Here is a 25,453-nt window from a genome sequence, read left to right on the forward strand (position 1 = left end):
GATAAGATTAACCTTTATTAATTAAAGGCAGATAGTGCATGTTTAAAGCCAGATAGTGCATGTTTAAAGGCAGATAGTGCATGTTTAAAAGGCAGATAGTGCATGTTTAAAAGGCAGGAAGTGCATGTTTAAAGGCAGATAGTGCATGTTTAAAGGTAGATAGTGCATGTTAAAAGGTAGATAGTGCATGTTTAAAGGTAGATAGTGCATGTTAAAAGGTAGATAGTGCATGTTTAAAGGTAGATAGTGCATGTCAAAAAGGTAGATAGTGCATGTTAAAAGGTAGATAGTGCATGTTTAAAAGGTAGATAGTGCATGTTTAAAGGTAGATAGTGCATGTTTAAAAGGTAGATAGTGCATGTTTAAAGGCAGATAGTGCATGTTTAAAAGGTAGATAGTGCATGTTTAAAGGTAGATAGTGCATGTTTAAAAGGTAGATAGCGCATGTTTAAAGGCAGATAGTGCATGTTTAAAGGCAGATAGTGCATGTTAAAAGGTAGATAGTGCATGTTTAAAGGCAGATAGTGCATGTTTAAAGGTAGATAGTGCATGTTAAAAGGTAGATAGTGCATGTTTAAAGGCAGATAGTGCATGTTTAAAAGGTAGATAGTGCATGTTTAAAGGTAGATAGTGCATGTTAAAATGTAGATAGTGCATGTTTAAAGTTCTTAAAGTCCTAATAGTTCTCATATGATAATAATAATAATAGCACCATCCAATTATGGCAGCAAAAAGCACATGTGAGGAACATTTTTCACACGCAGTTCTGACATAGTTTCAGGACTTCAGAGCCTCATTTCATATCCTCCCACACTGTAGTGGTCATAGCTGCAGGCTTATTACGACCTCCAAAGTCCATGCACCAAAAATATAATTTCTAAAAATACGCGTTTGACATTCTCTGTGCATGCATGTTCAATCAAAGTAGCCCATTAAAGCGCAACGCACTCGAAGAGAGAGAGAGAGAGAGAGAGAAAAAGATTGGTCTATTGTGAGGAGGCCTATTGTGGCCTATTTGTAAAGCGACCCACTCGTGTCTCCAGGCAGGTCGGAGCTGAAGCATCTTCACTCTCCCTCCGTCTCTCTTAACGCCCACCAGGACTCACAACAGACCTGCAGAGCTGCTGACCCACTGCGTCTATTATCTGCTATCGGAGGACCTCTGAGAGGCTTTTACAATTCATCACCCAAAACAGAATGATGAAGCTGCCTCTGAATAGATGCTTTGTTGTATGCATGAGCAACATTTACGCGCACACAGTACTGATGGTATCTTATTGAATCGTGAGCGCAGAGAAGTGCAATGTGTGGCTCTATGAAATGACACACATCTGGGTGAAACATAGCCTATATGCCTTCAGGGCTAAAGTTTAATCTGCGCGTCTCTGGGAGACAGACTTTGATGTCTTGTCAGTCATCATATTTCACCAAATGGTCCTGGAAATGTAATTATACACGGTGGGTGTTTGATGGTCACTGGTGGCTGTTGGGTGCATTTCAGCCCTTGCTGGTTGCATTCTATAAGATCAAGGGAAACAGACTGAGACTTAAAGATATTCAGTCGACAATGGTGCCGAAAGATGCGAAAAGAGAGTTTGGATCGACGCTCCAGCGCACGTTGTGTGTGCGTAAACACGCGCAATAGAGAGAGCCAGAGAAGGACAGAAGTAGAGAAGATGTTGGTGCAACAGAGATGTTGGTGCAACAGGTGTTTCTCCACTATGTGCATGCTTCTTCAGAGCCATTATGAGAACATTTAGTGATCATAAATGACCATCTTTTTAACAGTAAACACTCTGAAAATGGCACCAAATAAAAAATAAACTGGGGGAAATGTGTTACTTTGCTCGTCACACATGCAACATGTGGGAGGACGGACATTCGTCACACAGTTATGTGTTTGCTCAGGTAAAGGTCTTCTCATGCTGTGATTTTACAGTGGTAAGACTGTAATCTTCTGTACTTCCTCTTTTCCTGCAATGCGCACTCAACTCCTATTTCATAACACATCAAAGTTGCGGCAGCTTCTGCAGCCTGGTCCGCCCTCTCCAGCTCTCTCCAGCTCTCTCCAGGCCACACGGCGCTTTGTCTGGTGCTCTAGCGCCACCAGAAGGAATGCTGCAGCAGTACAGGCAGCTGTAGGAGCGACAGGAGAGCTGCAGGAGAGCCTGTTGCTGCAGTATACAGTAGATGTGTGACTGCAGAGCTGAGAGTGGAGAGCATGAGGAGATGCTGTTATCAGAGCATCAGGGCACTATGTGTTCAGGCTGCATACCTGAAACCTTCATATCTCTTGCTCTCATCAGTCTGCAAGAAAAAAGGGTGCATAAAATAAAGACCAAAAATATTTTAAAGTATAAAAAACAAATAATCCAAACAAAAATAATCTGCAATTATTTAGCAGTTTACAATAAAAGCATCTCCATCCATCTGCAACCGCTTATCCCGTTAGGGGTCGCGGGGGGGCTGGAGCCGATCCCAGCCGACATTGGGCGAAGGCAGGGTACACCCTGGACAGGGTTAGATAAAAGCAATAAAACAATAAAACAATAAAAAACAATAAAAGCAGGAGCTCAATTCAGTAAAGGAGAATTTCAAGTGATAATCCAACCAAAATCCATCTTTCTCTCCCTTCAAGCTGTAAAAGTTGAGCATGAAAGTTCATTTCTGACTTTGGAGATAGTAGTTTGAACAAAAATATTCCACCAATGTTTCTTATCTTCTGGAGCTTTCAACTTTCACACTTTACAGTATTCATGCAGCATTTGTTTTGACCAAGATCCATCCTGATAACGACGGTGGGATGCGAGTGGACTGTCTGAGACAGCACAATGGATTCCAACAGTTACAAGGTTTCACTGAAGAAAAGAAATGTCAAAACTACACAAGCTCCTGCAGCATCCGTCCATCTGGTCAATAAAATATTAATCAAATTTCTGGTGCAAGTCAATGAACACCATCAGTGGAGGAAAAGCACTTGTTTTCAGTCAAGTCAACCCAAAACGAAGGCTGCAGTGTCCGCAGAAGAAAAAAGAAATCCCCAAATGTTCAACACCAGCCTGCCATCACGCCCACAGCCTCTCAGCTGAAGAACACGCCCCGGGCCGGCAGACCCCGACTGACTCCGCAGCACAAGACATTACAGCAAATCCTAAACCTAAAATAAGCCATCAATCGGACCAGGTGCTGAAGTGGCCGGGTAATGAAAAAAGGCTTTTGACCCAAGCTGAGAAAACTATCTGTTCCTGCTCCAGGGAGCCCAGGACAGCACAGAAAACAACAAGGTCAAAGGTCAGCAATGAGATTGAAGCCTTCAGCCAGCAGACCAAACAGGGCTTAATAGTTTCAGTGCTGAGACTGCAGACAAGAAAGAGCTTGTGATCGAGATCCTGCAGACTTCTGGAGGGGTGGGGATCTCATGAAGGAAAATGGGGATGGATGGCTTTGGAGAGGTGAAACAGAAGAGAAGAACAGAGTGACAGATGCTCTGACCCAGACTGCTGCCGGTCCCCAGCAGCAGCAGGAGGAGACGTCCTGTCCCCTCAGGGCTTCAAACCAGAGTCAGCAGGCCCTGGTGGTGGAGAAGCAGCAAGAGTGGGACATGAGTGCTGCTGGACAGGAGATGGTGGGAATCAAGCCATCTCTGTGAAGAATATTGGATCCAAACAAAACAACTAGAAGAATAAAGAAGCATTCTGACAAATCCCTACAGTTCTTCATATTAAAAGGACCAGTGTGTAACAACTAGGGGGATCTATTGGTACAGTGTGTAGGATTTGGCGGCATCTAGTTGTGTGGTTGCAGAATTGCAGCAGCGGAAGTCAGACGGCAGCTGGCGGTACCATGGATTTGCAGTAGTAGTACTGTAGAAACATGGCGGACTCATTGGAGAGGATCCGCTCCCAATGTAGATATAAACAGCAACGTTTATACGTTGAAGAACGATTCTTAGTTTCAGGTGATTATACACTAAAGAAAACATAGTTATTAATATTATATTCCATTTCTGCCAAAAGATCCCATCGTTACACACTGGTCCTTTAAAAATTGTTTTTACATTATTTCCCAGATATGACATCTTCAAAACAAAGGGATACCTTTATAGCTATTATTATTTATTTTAAGAGTCAGCGTTTCCTCCTTCCTCACCTTAAATATAACTTCAATATCAGATAAAAGAGATAACACGTCTACCTGCGTGTCCTCTCAAGCTGTTCAGCGTCACTCCACCATCTGAGCTATAAATGAGTATTGACTGACTGTGTGTAAAAGATGAGAGCAGGCCCATCATCTGAAACAAAACGATGGCCCCCGGCCAGTCTAAATGAGTACAAGGAGAGTCAAAACCAGGTTTAATAAACTCCAAACCCCAACAGATGTCCAAAATAATTACTACAATCTGTCTCCCAAAGATAAAAATAGGTGATCTTTAAATATTTTGCATTATTAATGGACCGCTGTAGTAAAGTCATCAGTCGCCGTGAACCTCAATTAGCACCGCGGATATTGGAGAGGATCAAAGGAATGAAAAATCATTTTTACACTCATCTCGTATCAAAGATTAGACAATTAAAGTTTTTATAGACTGAAATCTCATTGGCTGTTGAGACAATATCTAATATAAAAGGAATTTAATCACATAAATATGGTCTGTATCTGAAAATATACATGAATAAGTAATGTATAGTGACAAGCTCTTTCTAAGTGAAGCCTGAGGACATGAATGTACGCAACAACTCTGAATGAACACACTTATTAAAGGGTCACATTTCAAATCATAAATATAAACATAGCTTAAAGGAAGAATTTGACATTTCGGGGAAATAAGCTTATTTGCTTTTCTTGAGAGTTAGATGAGAAGATTGATACCGCTCTTGTGTGTGAATGCAGAATATGAAACAAACAGGAGATTAGTTTAGCTTAGCCTGAAGCGGTGACAAAAAGCCTCTCTCCAAAATGAAAGAAAATCCACCTGCCAGCACCTCTAAAGCTCACTGACTTAAAGCATTACATCTTGTTTTTTTAATCTGTACGTTGTGATTTTACAGGGATTTACATTCTGGAACTATTTATTGCCGACATCTGTCACCAAAACTCCTGGTTGGAGCTCTTTAATTATAGTGATACGCCTTTTGAATGTGCCAGTGGGTGAGAGTTGACATGACAACTGTATTCTCTAACATGGATGTTTAAACTTAAAGGGACAGTTTGGGTGTTTTGAAGCGGGGGTTGTATGAAGTACTTATCCATAGTCAGTGTATTACAAACAGTAGATGACGGTCGGCACGCCCCCAGTTTGGTGAAACAGACAGGAGCACCAGCATGGAAGCAAAGTAATGTACTGCTGTGGATGGGGGCAGCTGCAAAAACGTGTTTTAGACACCTAAAAAAAACAATATCAGTATAAATGTACGCTATATTTAGAATATGTTCGCTGGTTTATTTTGCTGTCAGACAGCTATACAGTCTTTGTTTCTGACGGGAACTGAAGCCGTTATCTGTGCTCACGCCAAATCTCTCGCTCTGGTGGCTTTGGCAAGAGCATAGATGGATACAACTACTTCAGTTCACAGTGGGAAAGGGCTGACAGAAAGGTAAAGTGGTGAAAATATTGTAAATATAGCGTACTCTTAAACTGATATTGATTCTTTTAGGTGGCTAAAATATGTTTTGCTGCTGCCCCCGTCCACAGCAGTGAATTGCTTTGCTCCTGTGCTGGTACTCCTGTCTGCTTCTCCAAACTGGGGGCGTGCCGACCGTCATCTACTGTAGGTAATACACTGACTATGGATAAGTACCTCAAACAACCCTACTTCAAAACACCTGAACTATCCCTTTAATGCAGAAAATGGAAAGCAGGCAATTTGTTGTTAAAGCTATTGAGGGATTAAGTGTCCCTTTATGGTTCGTAGTTATTCTATTTGATTAGATTGAAAATACAACGCTGCTTTTCTAACATTATGAAAAACTGATGTTTTGGAGATTTTTCACAAGATGGCAACGAATGTAGATCTGATTAGACGATTCAAAAGTTTGTATAATTTGTATGAAGGAGCCATACATGTCAACACATGATGTATACATTGTTACTGCTAGATGTATAGATCCGTTATATTGATAAAATGACAAAGCAACTCTCTATTCAAGGACTGTTTTATTGGTCTGACACAGCGATTCAATAAACTGCCAAATTAAAAACAAGATGAATTTACATTCAATAGGTTCTTATTATGTTGGGTTCAATTTTCTCTCAACACATTTTGTATTTAGACTAAACAGTTACTTGTTTCTGCCGTTGTAAGACCAGGAAAACTTCTTATCTTAGTTTGTGACTATTAATAATCTGATTTTCTTTGTCTTAACAAGATGCAACATAACCCTGGTTCAGGGCTTTACATCCACCCTGCTAGAGCAAATCCCTGCTCACTCCTCTATGACCTCTGACCTCCCTGATGTGGCAAGTGGAGTGAGATCATTAGGGTTCACTGAGGAAAAAGCACCTTACATCAGCACTGTGAGAGCCAGCAGCACACTGAGGAGGCTACTGAGCAGAGCTGCTGAGCCTCGAGCTGCTCCTGCTCCGTTCTTGTCGTCGGTGATGGTGGTGTGAACCACAGGTGCTTCAGTTTGCCCCGAGCAGTGCCTCAGGTCGGCGCCCACGCACGTGGCATAGGCCATGGCGTGGGCGATGTAGTTCTGCTCGTGGACGCCCTGGAAGAGGTGGGCCATTGGTCCGCGGGCGAGCACCGCCACATCCTCCCCACTGTGGGTGGCCGACTGTGTGGGGACGGCAGCATGCTGGATGTAGTCTTTGGTTTCTAGAAGAGAGACAGAAAGGTTTACAACTTGTTGCGCTGCCCAAAAGTGGCCAAATCAGTTGATGCAGCTTTAACTGAAGAAGGAGGCAGTAAATATGCTCTGAATAATAAATAATAATAATAATAAATATGCTCTGAATTCCGTATAGAGACCCTTTAACTGAATGGTCATTTTCTTTCTTGGTTTATAAAGAAAAGAAAGCTGATTAAATTAGAAAAAATGTCAGCGAGAGAAAAAGTACAGCTAATTATATTATAAGGAAAGGTCACACTGTATTATAGGAAGTGGATCTAAACACAGTAGGTAAAATGTAAAGGTCATTCCAGTTGTTTTGAAATAGTTTTCTCATCCCCACTGTGTGTTTCCAGCTTTTTTTTGTCCTTGAACACTCTCAAGAAGCGAATATGACTGTTTAAGGAGCGTTGTAACTGGTCATGGAAGTTGATCCACTGAAGTCTGTGATATTCTTGTGAGGGAAATGAAGAAACAATGTCTTACTAGTGTTGACATTGCGGATGTCTGGACGCGTGCCGTTGATGATCTTGTGTCCGGGTCCGTTGCCGTACATCAGCGTGGTATAAGGCAGGAAGTCTGAAGCCCACAGCGGAGATTTACCTGGAAAACACAGAAAGACCATCAAACATTTATCTTTGATTTATCGTTTTCTTTCTCTGCCTCCTAAACACACACACACACACACGAGAGGAGGGGTCTCTGGATCCCCAGGGTGCTGCAGGAGATCTAGAGCTTGTTGAGTGTTTCTCTCCAGATGAGCCATTAGTGGCGAGTCTCCCCGCTGATGAAGAGCTCAGAGTTTCACAAGCACATTAATCACTGCTGCACTGCTGGGAGGAGGAGGAGGAGGAGGAGGAGGAGGAGGAGGAGGAGGAGGAGGAGGAAGAAGAGGGTAAAATAAGGATATGGCTGGAAAGAGAGTGCAGTAAGCTGGGAACAGCACAACATAACACAAGGGCTCGATCAATACAGACTTGGAAGGCTGATACAGAGGTGTTTGTGGACTCAATCTTTAAAAGTGAACATAAAATATTTTCAAGCCCAAATATCACAGTTTTCCTCTTCTGGAGTCGGGTGGAAACGCCTCTGAAGCCTTTAGAAGACAACTACATACTTCACTGAAAACCCTAACAAGAAAAAGTCTGGGTTACACTTTATATTACATAATAAATTCCAGTGTAAATATGTTGCACCAATGGCTATGTTTACATGCACACTAATCCATAATTCCACAATTATTCTGAATATGACAATACTCTTTTTTCTGAATTAGGCCTTATTCTGAATGGAGCATTTTCCCATTAACCCATTTGTGCCTTAAGACTGTATTTAATATGATAAGGAAAATGGTCAAAAGTCTTGAAAATTGGTACAGATATACTTTGGACATGTATACAGCACATTCAGAATATGCGTCTCAATTGGGGTTTTTACTGCAGTTTGCAACACACGGCCTCTTGCCTGTTTACGGCCAGCTCTGTGCGTTGTACACAAACCAACGTAGTCTATTCTTGTGCACAGCTGTAAAAAGAAAAGCTTGAGGAACAGTTTTGCAAAACTTGCAGACAACGAAGGTACACCACGGGAGCAACATGCAGCTGGAAAAGGAGGGAAATTAAAGTTATTTAAAGGGCATAGCCGTAGGACGTACGTAATGGGGGTGTTCTACGTGAATGTAAACGGGAATATTAGTGGAATAATCATTTTCATTAGCCATGAAAACAGCTTAGTAGGAATATTATTGTTGTTTTTTAAATAAGTGCAGAAAACGGAATATTTTGTGCATGTAAACATAATCAGTAAAAAACATACTGGGTACCTACTGGTGGGGAAGAAGTACACCGGGTAAGGGGGTAACAAATGTAGCGTTTAGGAGGGACCTAGAAAGTAATTACACCACAAGTACTTTTTGAAGTATTAAAGCCTTTCAGGGTGCAGACATCCCAAAAGGCTTAGCCTATATTTCCTTTCACAATAGCAATGTAATGAGCAGGAACCAAACTATGTGTGGCACAACATTCTTCTTCAACATCAGTTTCGATTGTGAAATGGATCTTAAATTGGACCCCAGAACTACATTACAGTTCCCCACTATTGTCACATCATTTTATCTTTATAGCTACAGCTACAGAGGTACACCTGTGAACACCTGTGTATACAAAAATAAACACATACAGTTTAAGCATAGACAGACGCACAGATAATTCAATGATTATACATGTTCACAATTAAGAAAAGCATTTATTAGTGCGATTGCAAATACATAACTTCAAGCTTTTAAAATGTTCCATTGAAATAAGAGAATGTAGCTTCATATTTTTGTTGTGAAAAAGCACGAAAACATACAATGTACCTTGGGGATATCATATAAAACACACCACTGACATCTAATACAATACCAACCAATACATCACTTTAACCCTTGATAACACACTCTGTCCCTCCACGAATGTGATTGGTTCATCTAGAGTTTGAAGCCTCCAGGTAATAAAGGAGAGAGACAGTGATGGAGAGGAGACAGAGAGATGAAGGAATAGAGGTAAGGAGTAAGTAACGTCGATGAAGAGACGCTCCAAAGGAAGATTAAAAGGCGAGAAAGACCGATAGAGCGAGGAGAACGTAGAGAGAGAGAATAATGTAAGAGAGAGAGAGGCGTCAATGTCGATGGTCAGAGACAGGCAGAAGGAAGAGAGACGAGGAGAAGGCGAGGGACTGAAATAGAAAGGCTGCCAGCTATATGTGTTTACCCGGGCTGTAATTGCAGGGGAGAGAAAGCAGAGGAAATGTCAAGCTGCTGGTGGCAGAGGAACACTGAAGCTGAGAGGAAGCAGGCCGCGCACTGAGAGGCATCACGCACACACAAAGACACACGCAACAAGCACAAAATGCCACCTTGGGTGTCTATTGTCACAGGATATAAACACACCTGGAGGGGGGGATGGATGGATGGAGCAAAGGATGGAGGAATTTCTCCTGCGATAAAACTCAAAACTCTCTGTGAGCTGATTTCACACGCCAGCAGTACTAAATCAATATATTATACATCGTAGGAAAGAAATAATTGAACAAAGGAAGTCAAATCATAATTACCCAGAATGCTCTGCCCTCGAAATGGGTATCCATTGAAGGTAAACGGGTGGGAGTGGTCGGCCATCACGATGGTGAGAGTTTCATGCTCTTTGGTGAGTTCGAGGCCCTTGGCGATGGCGTAGTCGAAAGCAACCGTCTCGTGGAGCGCCATGAACGCCCGGCCAGCGTGGTGAGCCTGGTCAATACGCCCACCTGACCACAGAGAGAGGGAAGGGTTAATGATGAGGGATGGTGAAGTAATGGCTTCTGGTGAGAAGAAGTGCATGGTTTTAGAACATTTAACAGTGACAGTTTAATTAAACCAGAAACGACTGATTCATTTTCTCATTTATCCGTATTTAATTAGTCTGACTCAGAAACACAAAGATTCATTTACCCAGAAGTAAAAGAAAATACTGTGATGCAGCCATTGGTGCAGTAAATCGTGAACCTAGAGCTGTAGACCTGAGACTTGAGCAATGGCGCAATAAACTAAACTTGACAATATACAACTACAACAAAGAAAAGGAAATGCAGCTACAAATAAGACTGGGAAACTACTTAAAGCTGGGTGAAGTCGGTGGAAGGGAAGGTGATTCTTTTTTCTGCTTTTTGAGAAATTTGCCAGAGTTATTTTTTTCTGTTTCACACAGGGGGGGTTTGTCTCGGATGATTTGAGACTTGACTCTGACTTAGTGATGTCACAAGAACTGAACTTGTCACTGAACTTCGGTACCAATTCGATGCCAAATATTCTGAAAATGTGACGGTAATTGTTTTTTTACAGCACCACAGGTACCGCCAGGACTCAGGACTGACACCGTCTCGTCGTCCCGGGACGCAGTAAACTCACTATCAACGTGTCCAGGGGACGCATTTTTTTCCCTAGTAAGGGGTGGCTGTGGCTCAGAGGTATTGCGGGTCGTCCACCAATTGGAAGGTCGGCGATTCGATCTCCGGCTCCTCCCGTGTCGAAGTATCCTTGAGCAAGATACTGAACCCCAAATTGCTCTGAATGCTGTGCCGTCAGTGTGTGAATGAGTATTTAGATTAGATCCTGATGGGCAGGTTGGCACCTTGTATGGCAGCCTCTGCCATCAGTGTATGAATGTGTGTGTGAATGGGTGAATGCTGACATGTAGTGTAAAGCGCTTTGAGTGGTCGGAAGACTAGAAAGGCGCTATATAAATGCAAGTCCATTTACCATAATGCTACAATGCGAACAACAAATCTGTGTTGAAATCAACAGGACGAGAGCTAGTTAACGTTAGCTGTTAGCTCTGTGCAGGACTGCTAAAAGCTAACATTGACTAGCTCTCGTCCTGTTGATTCCAACATGGGAGAGCCATTGATTTACATTACATACATTATGATGCGTTCAGGCTCTACTCAGTAAAAATGAGCATTGGGCAAAGGTAAATTAGAACGTTATCATGATGTGTTCAAATGTAATCTTGTAAAATGTTGTTTTTGGTGAGAAACTTGAATAAATCCAGTTTGAAGGAGATGTTATAAAATAAATAATAGAGAGGCATTATGACCTGTTGAACTTTCTAACAAAAACCAGTATGTAAACGGTAATAAAGGAGTGCATGTTGAAGTACATGGGATTTATTGTTTTACCTTTTTTACCGTGGTATCGAATTGGTATCAAGAATCATGGAATTTCACTGGTATTGGTATCGACTACTAAATATCTGGTATCTTGACGTCCCTACTCTGACTTGTCTCAGATGACTTGAGACTTGATCCCGACTTGTCAAAAATGACTAGACACTTGACTTAAGGATTGCTATTTCCAGATTTGAAACTTCTCGGACTTATTTCAAATGACTTGCGACTTGTTTCGAAAGTGTGATAAATCACTGAGTGGGATGGTGAACTGTTATTTTAATGAGCTGTCAAGCCTTTACAGTATCACAAAACCACTACCCACTACCTTCACACTGTTGTGAAGCAGACAATTTATTTCACATAGACGTGAGTCAAAATTATCCCTTGGAATAAAACATAAATTGGAGAAGGGGACTCACTTCCTCCAGCAGAGAATTTTAGATAAAGCTGGGGGATAAAGTTTGTTTTCTTGTTTTTTTTAACTTTAGCACATTGTTCTGCTGCTGTCCTCTCCACCAGCCGTGCTGGAAAGTGAAGTAGACTCTGGTTAATAAGTTGCTGTCTCAGTGAGCTGTCAGTGATTGGGTGCACCATATGCCCGCTTCTATTTATACATTTGCCTGTTATTTTAAAGTCATTGTGAAGACACTCGGTAGCACCATGGAGTCCCGAGGCGGCTGCCTCAGATTAAAGGAGAGATGGATGAGGAGGTCGGTGAGGAACAGAAAACACGTCAGCCAACTACTCTCCGCTAGCAGCACACTGCGGCAAACTCATTGAGCTGTATGCAGAATCAATGTCAAGTCACCAGTTCCACTGCAGGTACGCAATGTTCTCCAAACAGGAGGTATTCTGGAGGTTGTCGCTACAGCATTACCGTTCAAACTCAATATCAGGGCTGAAGTCGCTATAATATAAATGTAAACACATATTGATGTTTCAGCAAACCACAACAATTACCAGAGTAGTCCTTTAATTGTCACTTGGGGCCCCTTTGTGATTGTAACAGGATCAATGATTCAATTGATCCACCTAGACCTGTTTTTCCCTATTTGTAGCCGACCTGTCACCTCTCTGGGGATTTCATTATCCAACCTTTGACGGATTAGGTGATGGAGAGTGTATGGAAATGGGTGAAGCTGTTGTCCTCACCCTCCACGAGCAGGAAGAAGCCTTTAGGGTTTTTCTGGAGGATGCGGATGGCCTTTTCTGTGGTCTCTACGATGGACGGGTCCATGTTTGGGTCCCTTTCCGCCTCGAAGTGCAGATCACCAGGTTCAAACAGAGCTGGGGGAGAGAAGGAAAGACCGAATCACTTGGATGTAAAAATACAGGATGTGAGTTTTATCAGCCTACAGTGGAGGTGCAGCAGAAAGGAAAGTCCCATCTTCCTCCTACTTCGGCTATTTTCAGCACTCAGGAAGTGATAAACCACAGTGTGAGGCTAAAATCCAAAATCTCTACAGCAGCAAGAGCACTCAGTCCAGAAAAAGCATGATGACTGATTCTCGACATTTCCTCCAAGAACTCCACAGAGTACCTTTAAAATCTATACTGGAGGAGGTGGAGGCGAGAGGAAATACTGTGATTTGAACATTCGGACCCAAGTGGGTTTTATTTGGAGTTTATTCCGGTTGGGTAGAGTTGCTTCACAAGATACATGTTTCCAGCCAAGAGTCAGATGACAAGATCATTACCACTTATACTGTATGTACATATTTACCCACTCCCATGTTGATACGTGTATTAAATACTTGACGAATCTGCCTTTAAGGTACTTTTTGAACAAATAAAAAAATGTGTGATTAATTTGCGATTATCAGGATTAATCATGGACAATATATTGAATCGTAACCCCTGTATCATGATACGTATCGTATCACTAGATTCGTGCCAATACACAACCCTAGAATACAGCATCATAATAATATGAACATAACAGCTAAATGATGTCATCAAGTCTGTTATAGTAACCAGGACTTTGTATTTACCACAGATTTGATAAAATAGCTCACGCTATGAATGTTTTTGCTCCTTAAAAACGTTATGTAGGTCAGGTACAGTAGGTCGAGGTGAAACATTCAAGACTGACATCACTGATACGAGATGAAATGAGTGAACCAAGGACACTGCAGGCCTATTGATGCTGTGTTCTTCAAGGGCCTGATGGGAATGTGTTGCCTTCATGTACGGCTCTGCTGGAAAGAGAAAAGCTTAAGAGGGCAAAGGGAGGTGAATATAAAAGAAACTCACCCATGAGGTAGTCAGTGGTTTCAGGGTCAACAGCACTGAAATCGGTGTTATTCCAAACGTAGCGGGCGACCTGTGTCAGGACATAAACATTCACACACTGAGTGGGAGGAGGACAGGAAAAGTCTTTGTGCTTGTTGTGAGTCACCGGGCTTTTCTTCGCTGTACGTTCTAGTTTTCTCACCTGACAGTGTTTTTGTTTACAATCTGTGAATTAATGTGTAGCATCTTTTTAAAACCATGATGTGTTAATGTCAAATCATCTGTGACCAATGACACCATGGCTGTACATTCTATAAGCAACTGTCAGTCGTCTGGGTGATGATATTCATTACAAATATTGTACGTATGTGTGTCTATAAAATGTGGTTATTATTCAAAGTGTCAAAGTAAGAAGTTATAGTGGTGATTTAAATGAAACACAGCTCCTTTCATTAAGTGTTTTGCAAGAAAACAAGTGTGTCCAACAATTTATGTGCATTTAAAAGTGTAATGTATCATTTTAGAAAACAGTAAATTATATTCATTGCAGACTATGAAACATTTTTAAAGTTAAAAAAAAACATGCAACTGCTTTCACCATAAAATAAATACTAGTTCTGCTTCAGGAGGATTGACAGCTTTAAAATGGTCAATTCACTCAAATGGTAAAAAAATATCATTTGTAATAATAATCTTGTAAAATGTAGTTTTTACCCAACTTGAATAAATCCGCGTTGGTTGAAGGAGACGTTTTCAATGCAATATAAAATAGATAATCGAGAGGGAATAATGATCTGTTTAACAAAAGAAAGTATGCAAATGGTAATAAAGGAGTGTATGTTGAGAACATGGGATTTATTGTTTTACTTTTATCTTTTACTGGGGTATTGAATTGGTATCGACTACTACATTTCTGGCGTTGTGACAATTAAAAGACACATATCAAACTTAAATGTTAGCTGCATTACAACTGTTGTCGTGCAGCAACGCTTGTATCGATTCTAATGCAGCTTCACTAACATACAACAACAAACCGTAGTACACTACATCACATTTGGGGTGGGGCCAGATTGAGCAGCGAGGTGGGAAGTTCACATGCCAGATGGCAGCAGAAGCAGAGCTTTTACTCTGGGTGTAGTTACTCTTTGACGGAGAGATCCTTAAAAAAATGTACTTGTTCTTAAGTGCAATGCCATCCAATTCCCATTATTTTGTAATTTTGCAACCACCCTTTTGTCTGAGAGTCGCCCCTGAAGGCTGTTTTCTTGGTCACTCTGGTTAAACAAGTGTTACCTTTCCCATTTTCATGCTCTTCCACTCCTCGATGAGGTTGCGTCCGTCTTTTCTTTTCCCCCTGGAGGAGTAATCTCTGGGGTATTCTGGATCCTTAGTGCCCCTTGGGGTCATGTACTTTCTACCACCACCGATGATCACCTGGAAACAAACACACACAAGCACAAACATTTGAACATGAGGTGTGTTGAAAGCTAATGAGAATGATGTGCATTATAGAGGACCTTACATCTATGTCAGTGTTTTTGAGGAGCTGGGAGGCGATGTCGGTGCAGCCGTCCCTCTTGGCGCCATCGGGCATGTCAGCGTCACTGTACCACTTCCTGCTGGCGCTGTGGGCGTAGCTGGTTGCTGGGGTGGCGTGTTGCACCCGCGTGGTTGTTACAATGCCGACAGACTTGCCTACAAGATAGATTTCATACTTAATGTGTAGTAGATGTATATAGGCGGCCTACATTCACTCTGCATGTTGTAATATATGAACAGCTTTCAGAGCCATTAATCAAAAACGTTCTCAACCCCCTGAAGATACTGTGTTATTATTATTACGGTTATGCTGAGGTATGGGGTAGTAAATATACTTTTGCCCTCTTAACCACCTTGATGTCCAACATTGCTCTTTAAATCCCCCTTAAAGCCCCCCAGTGGCAGTATAAGAAAGACACTTTGGCAGACAGCAGGGACACGGAGATGGATGGGATGGAAGGAACACACAGACTGCACCGAATTCCACATTTTGATTGTGTGCTTTTCAAACAACAGCGTATGCTGTTTACGTCTTAACTTAGAGATTAAACTTATTAGAAGGACATTATTGGTAAATAAATGCCATGATATAAAGTATTAAAACTTTGTATATTGTGTGTTCGGAGCACGTCTAAACAATACAGACCAATTAGAAGCTAAAAGTATACAGTAGGACTTCACTATACGTCCTTTAAATGATCCTTTCTCTCAACATAAAGGTTGTTAGTTGAACCATTTGAGGACTTTGCTACGAGGACCATTTCTAAAATGTGTTTTTATGACATCAAAGACTTAAAATAACTTTCTTGTTCTATGTAACACATACACACACCTGAGTCTCCAGTGCTGTGCTGGGGTCAAGGCCATGCTACGCTATGTGTGTGTGTGTTAAGAGATATTCATGACCGTTGATAACACGGGAACACGATAAGAGTCAAGGTGCTTCCCTGTTCAGCACATCACCCTGCAGTGTAACCTGCGGCTGAAGGCTGCTATTGCTCCCTGGTGGCCCCGGTAATCCCGCTCTGACAGGACACCACGGCTCACAGCTGAGCGCTCAGCGGTAAAATCGGGTTTTGCTGAGGCTGTATAAGACCGGAGGGATTTTCTTTTGCCGGGAGCCAGAGCTAAAGTGTGACACGGCAGGGCTGAGTGTGTCAGGTATTTGCCTGCTACCTGACAAAGAGTCACAAAATCCCATTTGTTACTTCAATCACAGCACCGTCATAAGACATCCTGCTGCATTATCCCGTCAGTATCGTCAGCTATGCCAGTATGCGCTATATTTGCTCCTCTGGGTCTATTTACTGAGTCACATGTGTTGTGATGCATTAGATAATAAGGATAATACACTTTTGTATTCTCCTGCACTAATTAGTCTCACCAGCATCTTTGGCCCACTTCAGGATGGACGTGACCTCGTTGCCCTTCTGAGACTTGCAGACTCCGTTGCGAGCCGCTGCACTGACTCCGATGGTGTTCAGGTTGGTTTTCACGCCACACAGATACGCTGTGGCGGTCGCTGCACTGTCTGGGATCTGGAAGTCCACACTGTAGGTCTGCACACACACAAATAAGATATAGTGTTGGACAAAATTAACTTAAACTTCTATGTTTTTCCGTGTGGAAAAATTGGTCTTGTGGCAGAAAATAATAAAAAGATACGAAAGAGAAAAATTTAATATATTAAGAAATTAGCAAATGGAGCATTACGTTTAACAATAAGCAACAATGACAGCACTGTAATCTATCAAGTAAATAGAACCATAACAATGAACTGCAAATTAATCTTTTAAATATCTGCTTATCTTTATTTTGACCGACTTCCATTCTCTAAATAACTCTTTCGCTCTTAATTTGCAAACATAAATGACTCTTTCATGTATGATAGGATCTTCTCAGTGTCATCTTGTTTTGAAAGTGTGTTTGATTTTGTAAAACATTAGACAAACTCTTGTTGAAATAGCACTGATAAGTATTATTACTTTGCATGAATAAGAGGTGGATCGTTGGTGGAGCTGAGGCGGCTCGGGTGCAACATGGTACAACACCCACCTGTAACTTAAAACAGCCACGCCCTCAATTATGCATAACTTCAAGCCTTAATATAAGTTAAACGGGTGAGTTAGATAAAAATTCACTCATTCATTAAAGTTGTTGAAAAGTTATCCTGGTTAAACTCCAACTGCAGTGGTAGGAATGCACAATTTAATTTGATTTCCATAGAATTACTCCTCTCACAAGGCCACAGGGCTGATCACATTCATATTCAGTTGAGGGTGTATTGAGCACCTACGGGTGACTTGGCACAGCAAACAAGTCTCTTGGATTATATTAATGAATAGATATTAATGCACTGGGCATTTACATATTTGTGTGCAGGTACATCTACGTGTGTGTGTGTGTGTCTGTGTGTGTGTGTGTGTGTTTGTGTGTGTGTGTGTGTGTGTGTGTGTGTGTGTTATGTTGTGTGTGTACCTTAGCTAGTCCCACGTTAGGGAAGGTGTCCATGGTCATCACTGTCTCCTCTCCTGTCTGGTTCTCCAGCTGTCCCTTGAGGATACGGGCCGCCGTGTAGGTTGTGATTCCCATACCTGATGCGCACAACACACACACACACACAACACACGCACATCTTCAACTCATTCCAGCCTCAATAAACTCCTAGCTTCCTCTACTATAACTTAAATGTCTCTCTGTAATGTGTTCTTGCTGTAGAGTCTCACTGTACTACGCCACATCTTCTTGTTTTCTTTGAAATATTAGGGGTTTTTTTGCACTGCACATTGGTGAAACAGAGAGAAAACTGCAGGGACCAGGACCTAAAAAAGCAGGTCAGACACTGATTCCTGATTCTGCTCGTCCTGCTTTTAGTTTTCAGCCAGCCAAGTTATTAATGTGTTGTGTAACCTACCATCTCCGAGGAAAAACAGGATGTTCTTGGCCACATTGGTGTTGAGCTTCCTGTCCAACGCTGACTGCAAAGTCTTCCGGGCCTGAGACCTCCAGAACTCCGGGTTCTCCTCCTCAACTACAGGCAAACACACAGATCACTATGATGTTTTACACTTTGTAGGTTTTACAGTGTAATAACCAAAAGACGAGCAGCAGAACAAAAGCTGCAGATTAAAGCACAGCATGCACTTTTGGGGGAATCACATATCTCACTTTTCCTTGAACAGACTTAAATGTGTTCAGTATTTGTGTGTGTGTGTGTGTGTGTCCTGCAGAGATCAATGTGAGCAGAAATAAATAAAAAAAGTTGACAGCTCTTTGTTAAAGCCCTTTGGGATTTAAATATGTGTACTAGCATGTTTGTTTGTAGCTGTCATACCTCCCTCACATGCCCTCTTATCTACTACAGTACATCTCCCTGTGCTGTAACAGTCTGATACAGTAGTCCACTAACAAGCAGTAAATGCTGATAGCAGCCAGTTGCCCAACTCCACAAGTACCGAGTGTGCTTATTTGAAAAGTTTGGAAGCCCCTTTCCAAGCGAGCAGTGTACAAAAAGAGTAAATGATTGTAAAGGATGAAAGGAAAGGAAGAGGCTGAGGAAACTGAAATGAGGGTAACAAGAGAGCACAAAGTGAGAGGAGAAAGTACGCCCTGAATGGGTGCTGATTACATTTTAAATCAGGACACAGAATAATAGAAAACTAGTCTGACTGCAGGATAAAAAGGTGAGGATCATACATCAAGCTCAACATTTTCAGGCCTCTGTTATCTGAAAGAAAAATCTGGTTTGTGTGTAAGCAGGACAGGAGAAGGATGGAAAACTAAAAAAGTATGACTGATTTATGTGCCTTCACTGCTGAAAATGGCACACAGAGAGAACCAGTAGAGAATCAGACAGGGCCAGACGTCCAGTGAAAATTTTATGGATTGTTTGACGGACCACCGGCCCAACGATGCGGCCATCCAGGGGTGGACTGGCCATCGGAAAGCTATTCTAAACAAAAAAACTGCACCAATCCATCTGTATTTCTACTACTAGGGAAGTTAGTAACCCTGCACACATTTATCAGGGAAAAAAAGGCATCAGCAGTCATTGTGTGCGTTGGGGAGAGGCTGCACAGAAAGCTGCCAGAGCCGGTAGAAACATTTTATTATTGTTAAAAATTTCTGCCAAAACATTTTTCGGCTCGTGCCCCTCCAGGCGCTCACATTGAAGGGCCAAAGTTGTGTGTATTGCTGAAGTGAGCACACACTGACTAGTTCACAAAACAAATCTAATCTTCTATTTTTCTTACCTTTGGCACTAGACGATCCAAATGCAACCAGCAGAAAGAGAGCCGATATGGCCACTCTGGTCAACTCCATGGCCATGTTGAGGGTGGAGAAAGCACAACTCTAACCTCCCAAAAGATCACCTCCTCGACTGAAATAATACTCGTCTCCAATCACACCAGCTGCCAGTCATGTTTAACAACATGTCATAAATGCATAATGACCCATAGACCTTTGGCAAACGTATGGCCTCTGACTGAAAAGACTGTGTCGTGGTTAGGTTGGAGCCAAAAATAGGTATAAAAAAAAGGTATAAAAATGTAGCTAAATGACTAAAATAGCAAAAGGAGGTTGAGGTCTGTATACTGTATGTGTCACTTTGATCCAGTAAACAGTATTTAACTGTGTTCAATTAATGACAGTAAAGCTTTAATGATAGTGTTTAATGATAAGAGGGCATTATTTATGATGCTGTGCTAAAGATCAAACGAATATAGTGAATGTGCCAAACAGCTATGGAAAGAGTGTGTGTGTTTTCTAATCATAAATGAACTCTATCTGACAGATAATGCAGCGGGGGACCCCGACCGTTATGTAAGTGAGAAAGACAGAGTCCGTTGGGACCGAGCTGAACGGCACAAACACTCAGCCTTCTCTTTTTCAATGAATACATTAGCAACAGAAGAATATGTATCAGCAATCATGTTTTGTTTGATTGCTTGTCCAAAATTTCTCCATCGCTGACAGTGATGAAATAAGAGGTAGCATGGCAACTGATGCTGAAGCGTGTTTTCCTTCTTATTCAACAGGTAGTACCATGCGTCACACTGATAATGGGACATTTATTAGAGCTAATTTGATCACGTAATGCTCCCAGTGAGTTCACTGATTAGCCTTGCAGATGTGGACGGGCCATTGAGGACGAAGACTGTGGTAATTTGTTAATATTCAAAATGGGTTATGATTAGCAGGGGAATTAGCACTATCAATGGAGGCAGGTAGAGCTATTAAATGGAAAACATTTACTTATTATACTGCAAAAGCAGACATAAGGATAAGGACGTCCATTTTCTGCTACTTAATAGTCTACTTCTACTCCACTATATCACTATATATCCACTAAAAATATATACTTTTTACCCCATTACATTTATAATTGATAACTTTAGTTACTTTGCATGTTCAGATTAATAATACAAAATGTAATCAACAAATAAATTATGATGTATTTTTATTAGGGCTGTGAAAGTTAAGGCGATAATACTGCCTTAACACAAATTAGTTTCAACGCCACTGTTTTCTTTAATGCATTAATGCAACTTATAGTTTTAAAGCTAGAGTGAAGATACTGGCATCAAACGTAAGGAATCCGTTGGTACCAACCATGTCATACTAGCTAATAAACGCTCCAAACTAAAATTTGGTGAGGAAAAATGGTCATGGTCATTATCAAAGGGGTCCCTTGACCTCTGACCTCAAGATATGGAAATGAAATGGGTTCTATGGGTACCCACGAGTCTCCCCTTTACAGACATGCCCACTTTATGATAATCACATGCAGTTTGGGGCAAGTCATAGTCAAGTCAGCACACTGACACACTGACAGTTGTTGTTGTCTGTTGGGCTGCAGTTTGCCATGTTATGATTTGAGCATATTTTTTATGCTAGATGCAGTACCTGTGAGGGTTTCTGGACAATATTTGACATTGTTTATGTTGTTAATTGATTTCAAATAACAAATATATAAATACGTTTGCATAAAGCAAGGATATTTGTCCACTCCCATGTTAATAAGAGTATTAAATACTTTACAATTCTCCCTTGAAGGTACATTAAGTTAAAAAAAATTGCAATTAATCTCAATTAAATATTTTAATCAGCCCTAATTTTTATTATTATATCCCTGGGAGGAAATTCACAAGCTACTGAGGTGTATATTAAGTAATTAATAGTAGCCCCATGTTTACCGCTGAAAGATTAAAGTGATTAACACATTGAAGCATCAATAATTATAACCCAATAATACAATATATAATATTCTGAAATTGGCCTTTCTTTTACTTTTGTTGTGCATTTCTATGTTAATTCTTTTGTAGGCCTACTTTTACAGAAGTACGATTTTGAATGCAGGCCTTTTACTTGTATTTCTTTTTGTGATTGAGTATTTCTACACTGCGGTATTGCTACTTCTACTTAAGTAACAGATCATCATCTGAGTTAATACTTCTTCCACCACTGGTGAAGGTACACTGCGGGGTGAGTCAAACCGGCTGACAAGCTGTCAATAATGCTGGTGAAGAGACGCGACCACACTGTGTCCTCAGTGTGGGTCTCAGTATAAAGAGAACAGCAGCCAGCGGGACGGCACACTGTTGCACACACCCGCTGCCATCTGCTGCAGTGTTAGGATTCGTGATGGTATGATGTAAGCTCATTACTTTACTGTAACCTATACACGGCGGTGTGTGTTTGTGTGTAACTGCAATGATCTCCGTGGGGAAAAAACAGTCAAACATAACAAAATGGACAATTCTAATGTTACAAAAATATAGTAAGTAAGGGCCGTGTATTGGCAAGAATCTGGCAAAAGGATACATATTGGATACAGGGGTTATGATTCAGTATATTGCGATACTGTAAGCAAGGCGATATATTGCAATTTTTTTAAGGTCTGTCAAACGCAAATTTGTGTTAACACCACTAATTTCTTTAACCCATTAATGCAATTTGCGATTTTTAGGTTGTAGCGGGCTCAGTTTTAAAGCCAGAGAGAAGATACTGGCATCATATGAAACTACAAAACCTAATGAATCCATGTGATACTAGCTTGTTGGGAAGGAGGATAAATAGCTCGCCAAACTTATGATACATTTTGGCGAGGAAAAACTGGCATGGCCATTTTCAAAGGGGTCCCTTGACCTCTGACCTCAAGATATGTGACTGAAAATGGGTTCTATGGGTACCCACGAGTCTCCCCTTTACGGACATGCCCACTTTATGATGATCACATGGAGTTTGGAGCAAGTCATAGTCAAGTCAGCACACAGCCTAAATACTTGACAAATTTAACTTTCATCTTTGCATGTAAACTATTAATTAAAAATTGATAGAGTGGTTTTTGAGAATCAATACAGTATCACAAATTAAAAAACAGTCAAACATAACAAAATGGAAAATTCTAATGTTACATAAAATATAGTAAGTAAGGGCCGTGTATTGGCAAGAATCTGGCAAAAGGATACAGATACAAGGGTTAAGATTCAGTATATTGTGATACTGTAAGCAAAGCAATATATCTGAAAAAAAATATCTGAAAAATGTCTGAAAAAAATGTTTGAAAAAATGTCCGAAAAATGTCTGAAAAAAATGTCTGAAAAAGATCTGAAAAAAGTCTGAAAAAAAAGTCTGAAAAGAAATTTTGAAAAAAAGTCTTAAAAAAAAGATCTGAAAAATGTCCGAAAAAAAATATCTGAAAAGTATCTGAAAAAAAAATCTTAAAAATATCTGAAAAAGAAATCTGAAAAAAAAGATCTGAAGAGAGGCGGACAAAAAAAGTCTGAAAAAAAAGATCTGAAAAATGTCTGACAAAAAAAGTCCGAAAAAAAAGATCTAAAAATTGTCTGAAAAAATGTCTGAAAAAAAAGATCTGAAAAATGTCTGAAAAAAAAATCTTAAAAACAAGATCTGAAAACTGTCTGATAAAAAAAGACTGAAAAAAAAGATCTGAAATTTTTTTGAAAAAAAAGTCTAAAAAATAAAATGACAAAGAAATCTGAAAGAAAGGATCCGAAAAATGTTGCATAAAAAAAATTTGAAAAAAAAATCTGAAAAAAAAGATCTGAAGAATGTCTGACAAAAAAAGTCCGAAAAAAAGATCTTAAAAAATGTCCGAAAAAAATGTTCGAAAAAAATGTTCGAAAAAAAGATCTAAAAAATGTCTGAAAAAAAAATCTTAAAAACAAGATCTGAAAACTGTCTGATAAAAAAAGTCTGAAAAAAAAGATCTGAAATTTTTTTGAAAAAAAAGTCTGAAAAAAAGTCCGAAAAAAAGTCTGAAAAAAAAGATCTGAAAATTGTCTGAAAAAAAAGTCTGAAAAAAAGATCTAAAAAATATCTGAAAAAATGTCCGAAAAAAAAGTCTGAAAAAAAGATTTGAAAAAAACGTCTGAAAAAAAAAATCGGAAAAATGTCTGAAAGAAAAGTCTGAAAAAAAGATCTAAAAAATGTCTGAAAAAATTGTCTGAAAAAAATGTCTGAAAAAAAGTCTGAAAAAAAGTCTGAAAAAATGTCCGAAAAAAAGATCTAAAAAATGTCTGAAAAAAATGTCCGAAAAAAAAGATCCAAACTGTTGCCTAGCAACGCAATTCTGTTGAAATGCACTAAAATAATAATAAGTATTAGGTTTTCTTTTGTTTATGAATTGGATAAAAACTGTGGGCACCCACAGTTATATAGGTAGATAGGCAGGTATACGACCAGCATGCACCTGGGTGGGCTTATGTTTTTTTATGTTTTCTTTGTGCTTTGTTTGCTTGTTTTTTGGATAAATAACTAATCAGAAAGACATAGATTTTGCATGAACAATGGGCTCATTTGCCTGCGTAAACCACATACCCATGGTGCGTCAGTGGCCCTTTGATTGCAAAATTTGGCAAATGGCCACTACAACCATAATTATTCAAATAGGCCTTGTAATTGCAGAGATACACTCTATTGATTTTGGCATGTCATTTTCGAGCAGTTGCCTGAGCCAGAGGCCTAGGGTTAATAATGTATTTCTCAAAATGTTAAACTATATTTCTGCTAAATAACATCAGTAGAATGAGGGAATGAGAAAAAAAATATATCAAAATAACACACAGGTATTAGGGACATATAAATTCAAAGAAATATGTGAACTGTATACATATTTATAAGTGCGTGCATGTATTTGAGCCTCCCACATCAATCCGGCTCCCATGAGACATAATGTGAATGCTTTTCAGTGTACGTACTCAGCGGTGTCACGTGGGGTTTGGCTCTGCTGCTGCTGTGGGTGCTGAGGGTGCTGAGGTCAGGGCAGAGAGGTGTCGGCAGCTGAGCTTCATCACTGACCTCCGGAGCACCTCCTGGGAGACGAGGAGGGGGAGGAGGAGGAGGCGAAGGGAGATCTTCAGGCAGACAGAGAGAGTCAAATATTCTACGTGTTGTTAGATGTTGGTCCTACACTCACAATGATCAATTTTCAAAATTATAATGATATAAAACGAGCCTAAAATCTCCTTTATGCCTGAAATTAGCAGTGTCATATGGGATTGGGAGGTCAAAGCACTAAAGTCATCATTTAAACCTACCCTTTGTGAGACTTTGGGTGGCTCTGTGTCACGTTTTCAGTTGTAATGTTGTGTCTTTGTCCTCACTGAAGAGGGTCAATATTGTTGAAATGGATCATTTACCATTGGACTTTAACTCACCACCAACAGCATGCTTAAGCTCTGCTCTGCTGTCTACACGGTTAGTTTCATCCTCGCCGGTTAGCTGAGATATTCATGATTAAATGTTCATCATAAAATGGAAGTTTTCTGAAATGTTATGTTTAAATATGCAAATGAGGCATTATCTAATGCTGTTTTTGGTGAATTTAGGAGAAATCTACAGACTCAAATAGACAAAGTAGTAAAAATAATTTTGGATGTTTTCTTTCCACTAGTCTGAAATATAATAGAATATATGTACAAACTGTCATGAAAACCGACTGCTATACTGAATGTGGGTAGTATACACAGTGCAAAGGCGCCCTCTAGTGTATTTAGGATGGTGAGGAGATCAAGTTCACTGAAACTGTATAAATGGTTGGTATTTTATATCCTGATTCCAATATTTATTCTGTAATTTGTCTATTTCCTTTGTGCATTGCTTTGTGATATAATAGTTTGCACATCAACAGCACACTCAA

At 40.3% G+C, this 25,453-nt stretch overlaps 1 protein-coding gene across 2 annotated transcripts; it reads right to left on the minus strand.

Annotated features, from left to right (window-relative positions):
* Positions 1-6,137: 6,137 nt before the first annotated feature.
* On the minus strand, positions 6,138-19,681 carry alp3 (alkaline phosphatase 3). Of its 2 annotated transcripts, none has more exons than XM_074641226.1 (11): positions 19,542-19,681; positions 18,203-18,319; positions 17,767-17,882; positions 16,673-16,847; positions 15,272-15,444; positions 15,043-15,183; positions 13,771-13,840; positions 12,670-12,804; positions 9,925-10,116; positions 7,318-7,434; positions 6,138-6,818 (listed from the first exon to the last, which is right to left on the minus strand). In XM_074641226.1, the coding sequence occupies exons 1-11, from the start codon at positions 19,615-19,617 to the stop codon at positions 6,502-6,504; spliced, it is 1,629 nt and encodes a 542-aa protein (XP_074497327.1). In that variant the 5' UTR covers positions 19,618-19,681; the 3' UTR covers positions 6,138-6,501. The 2 variants fall into 2 exon arrangements, with proteins under 2 accessions (XP_074497327.1, XP_074497328.1); XM_074641227.1 differs by having other exon boundaries at positions 17,767-18,110; positions 19,542-19,626.
* Positions 19,682-25,453: the final 5,772 nt, after the last annotated feature.

Source organism: Sebastes fasciatus, chromosome 7 (genome assembly GCF_043250625.1).
Source record: "Sebastes fasciatus isolate fSebFas1 chromosome 7, fSebFas1.pri, whole genome shotgun sequence".
Lineage (NCBI taxonomy): Eukaryota > Metazoa > Chordata > Actinopteri > Perciformes > Sebastidae > Sebastes > Sebastes fasciatus.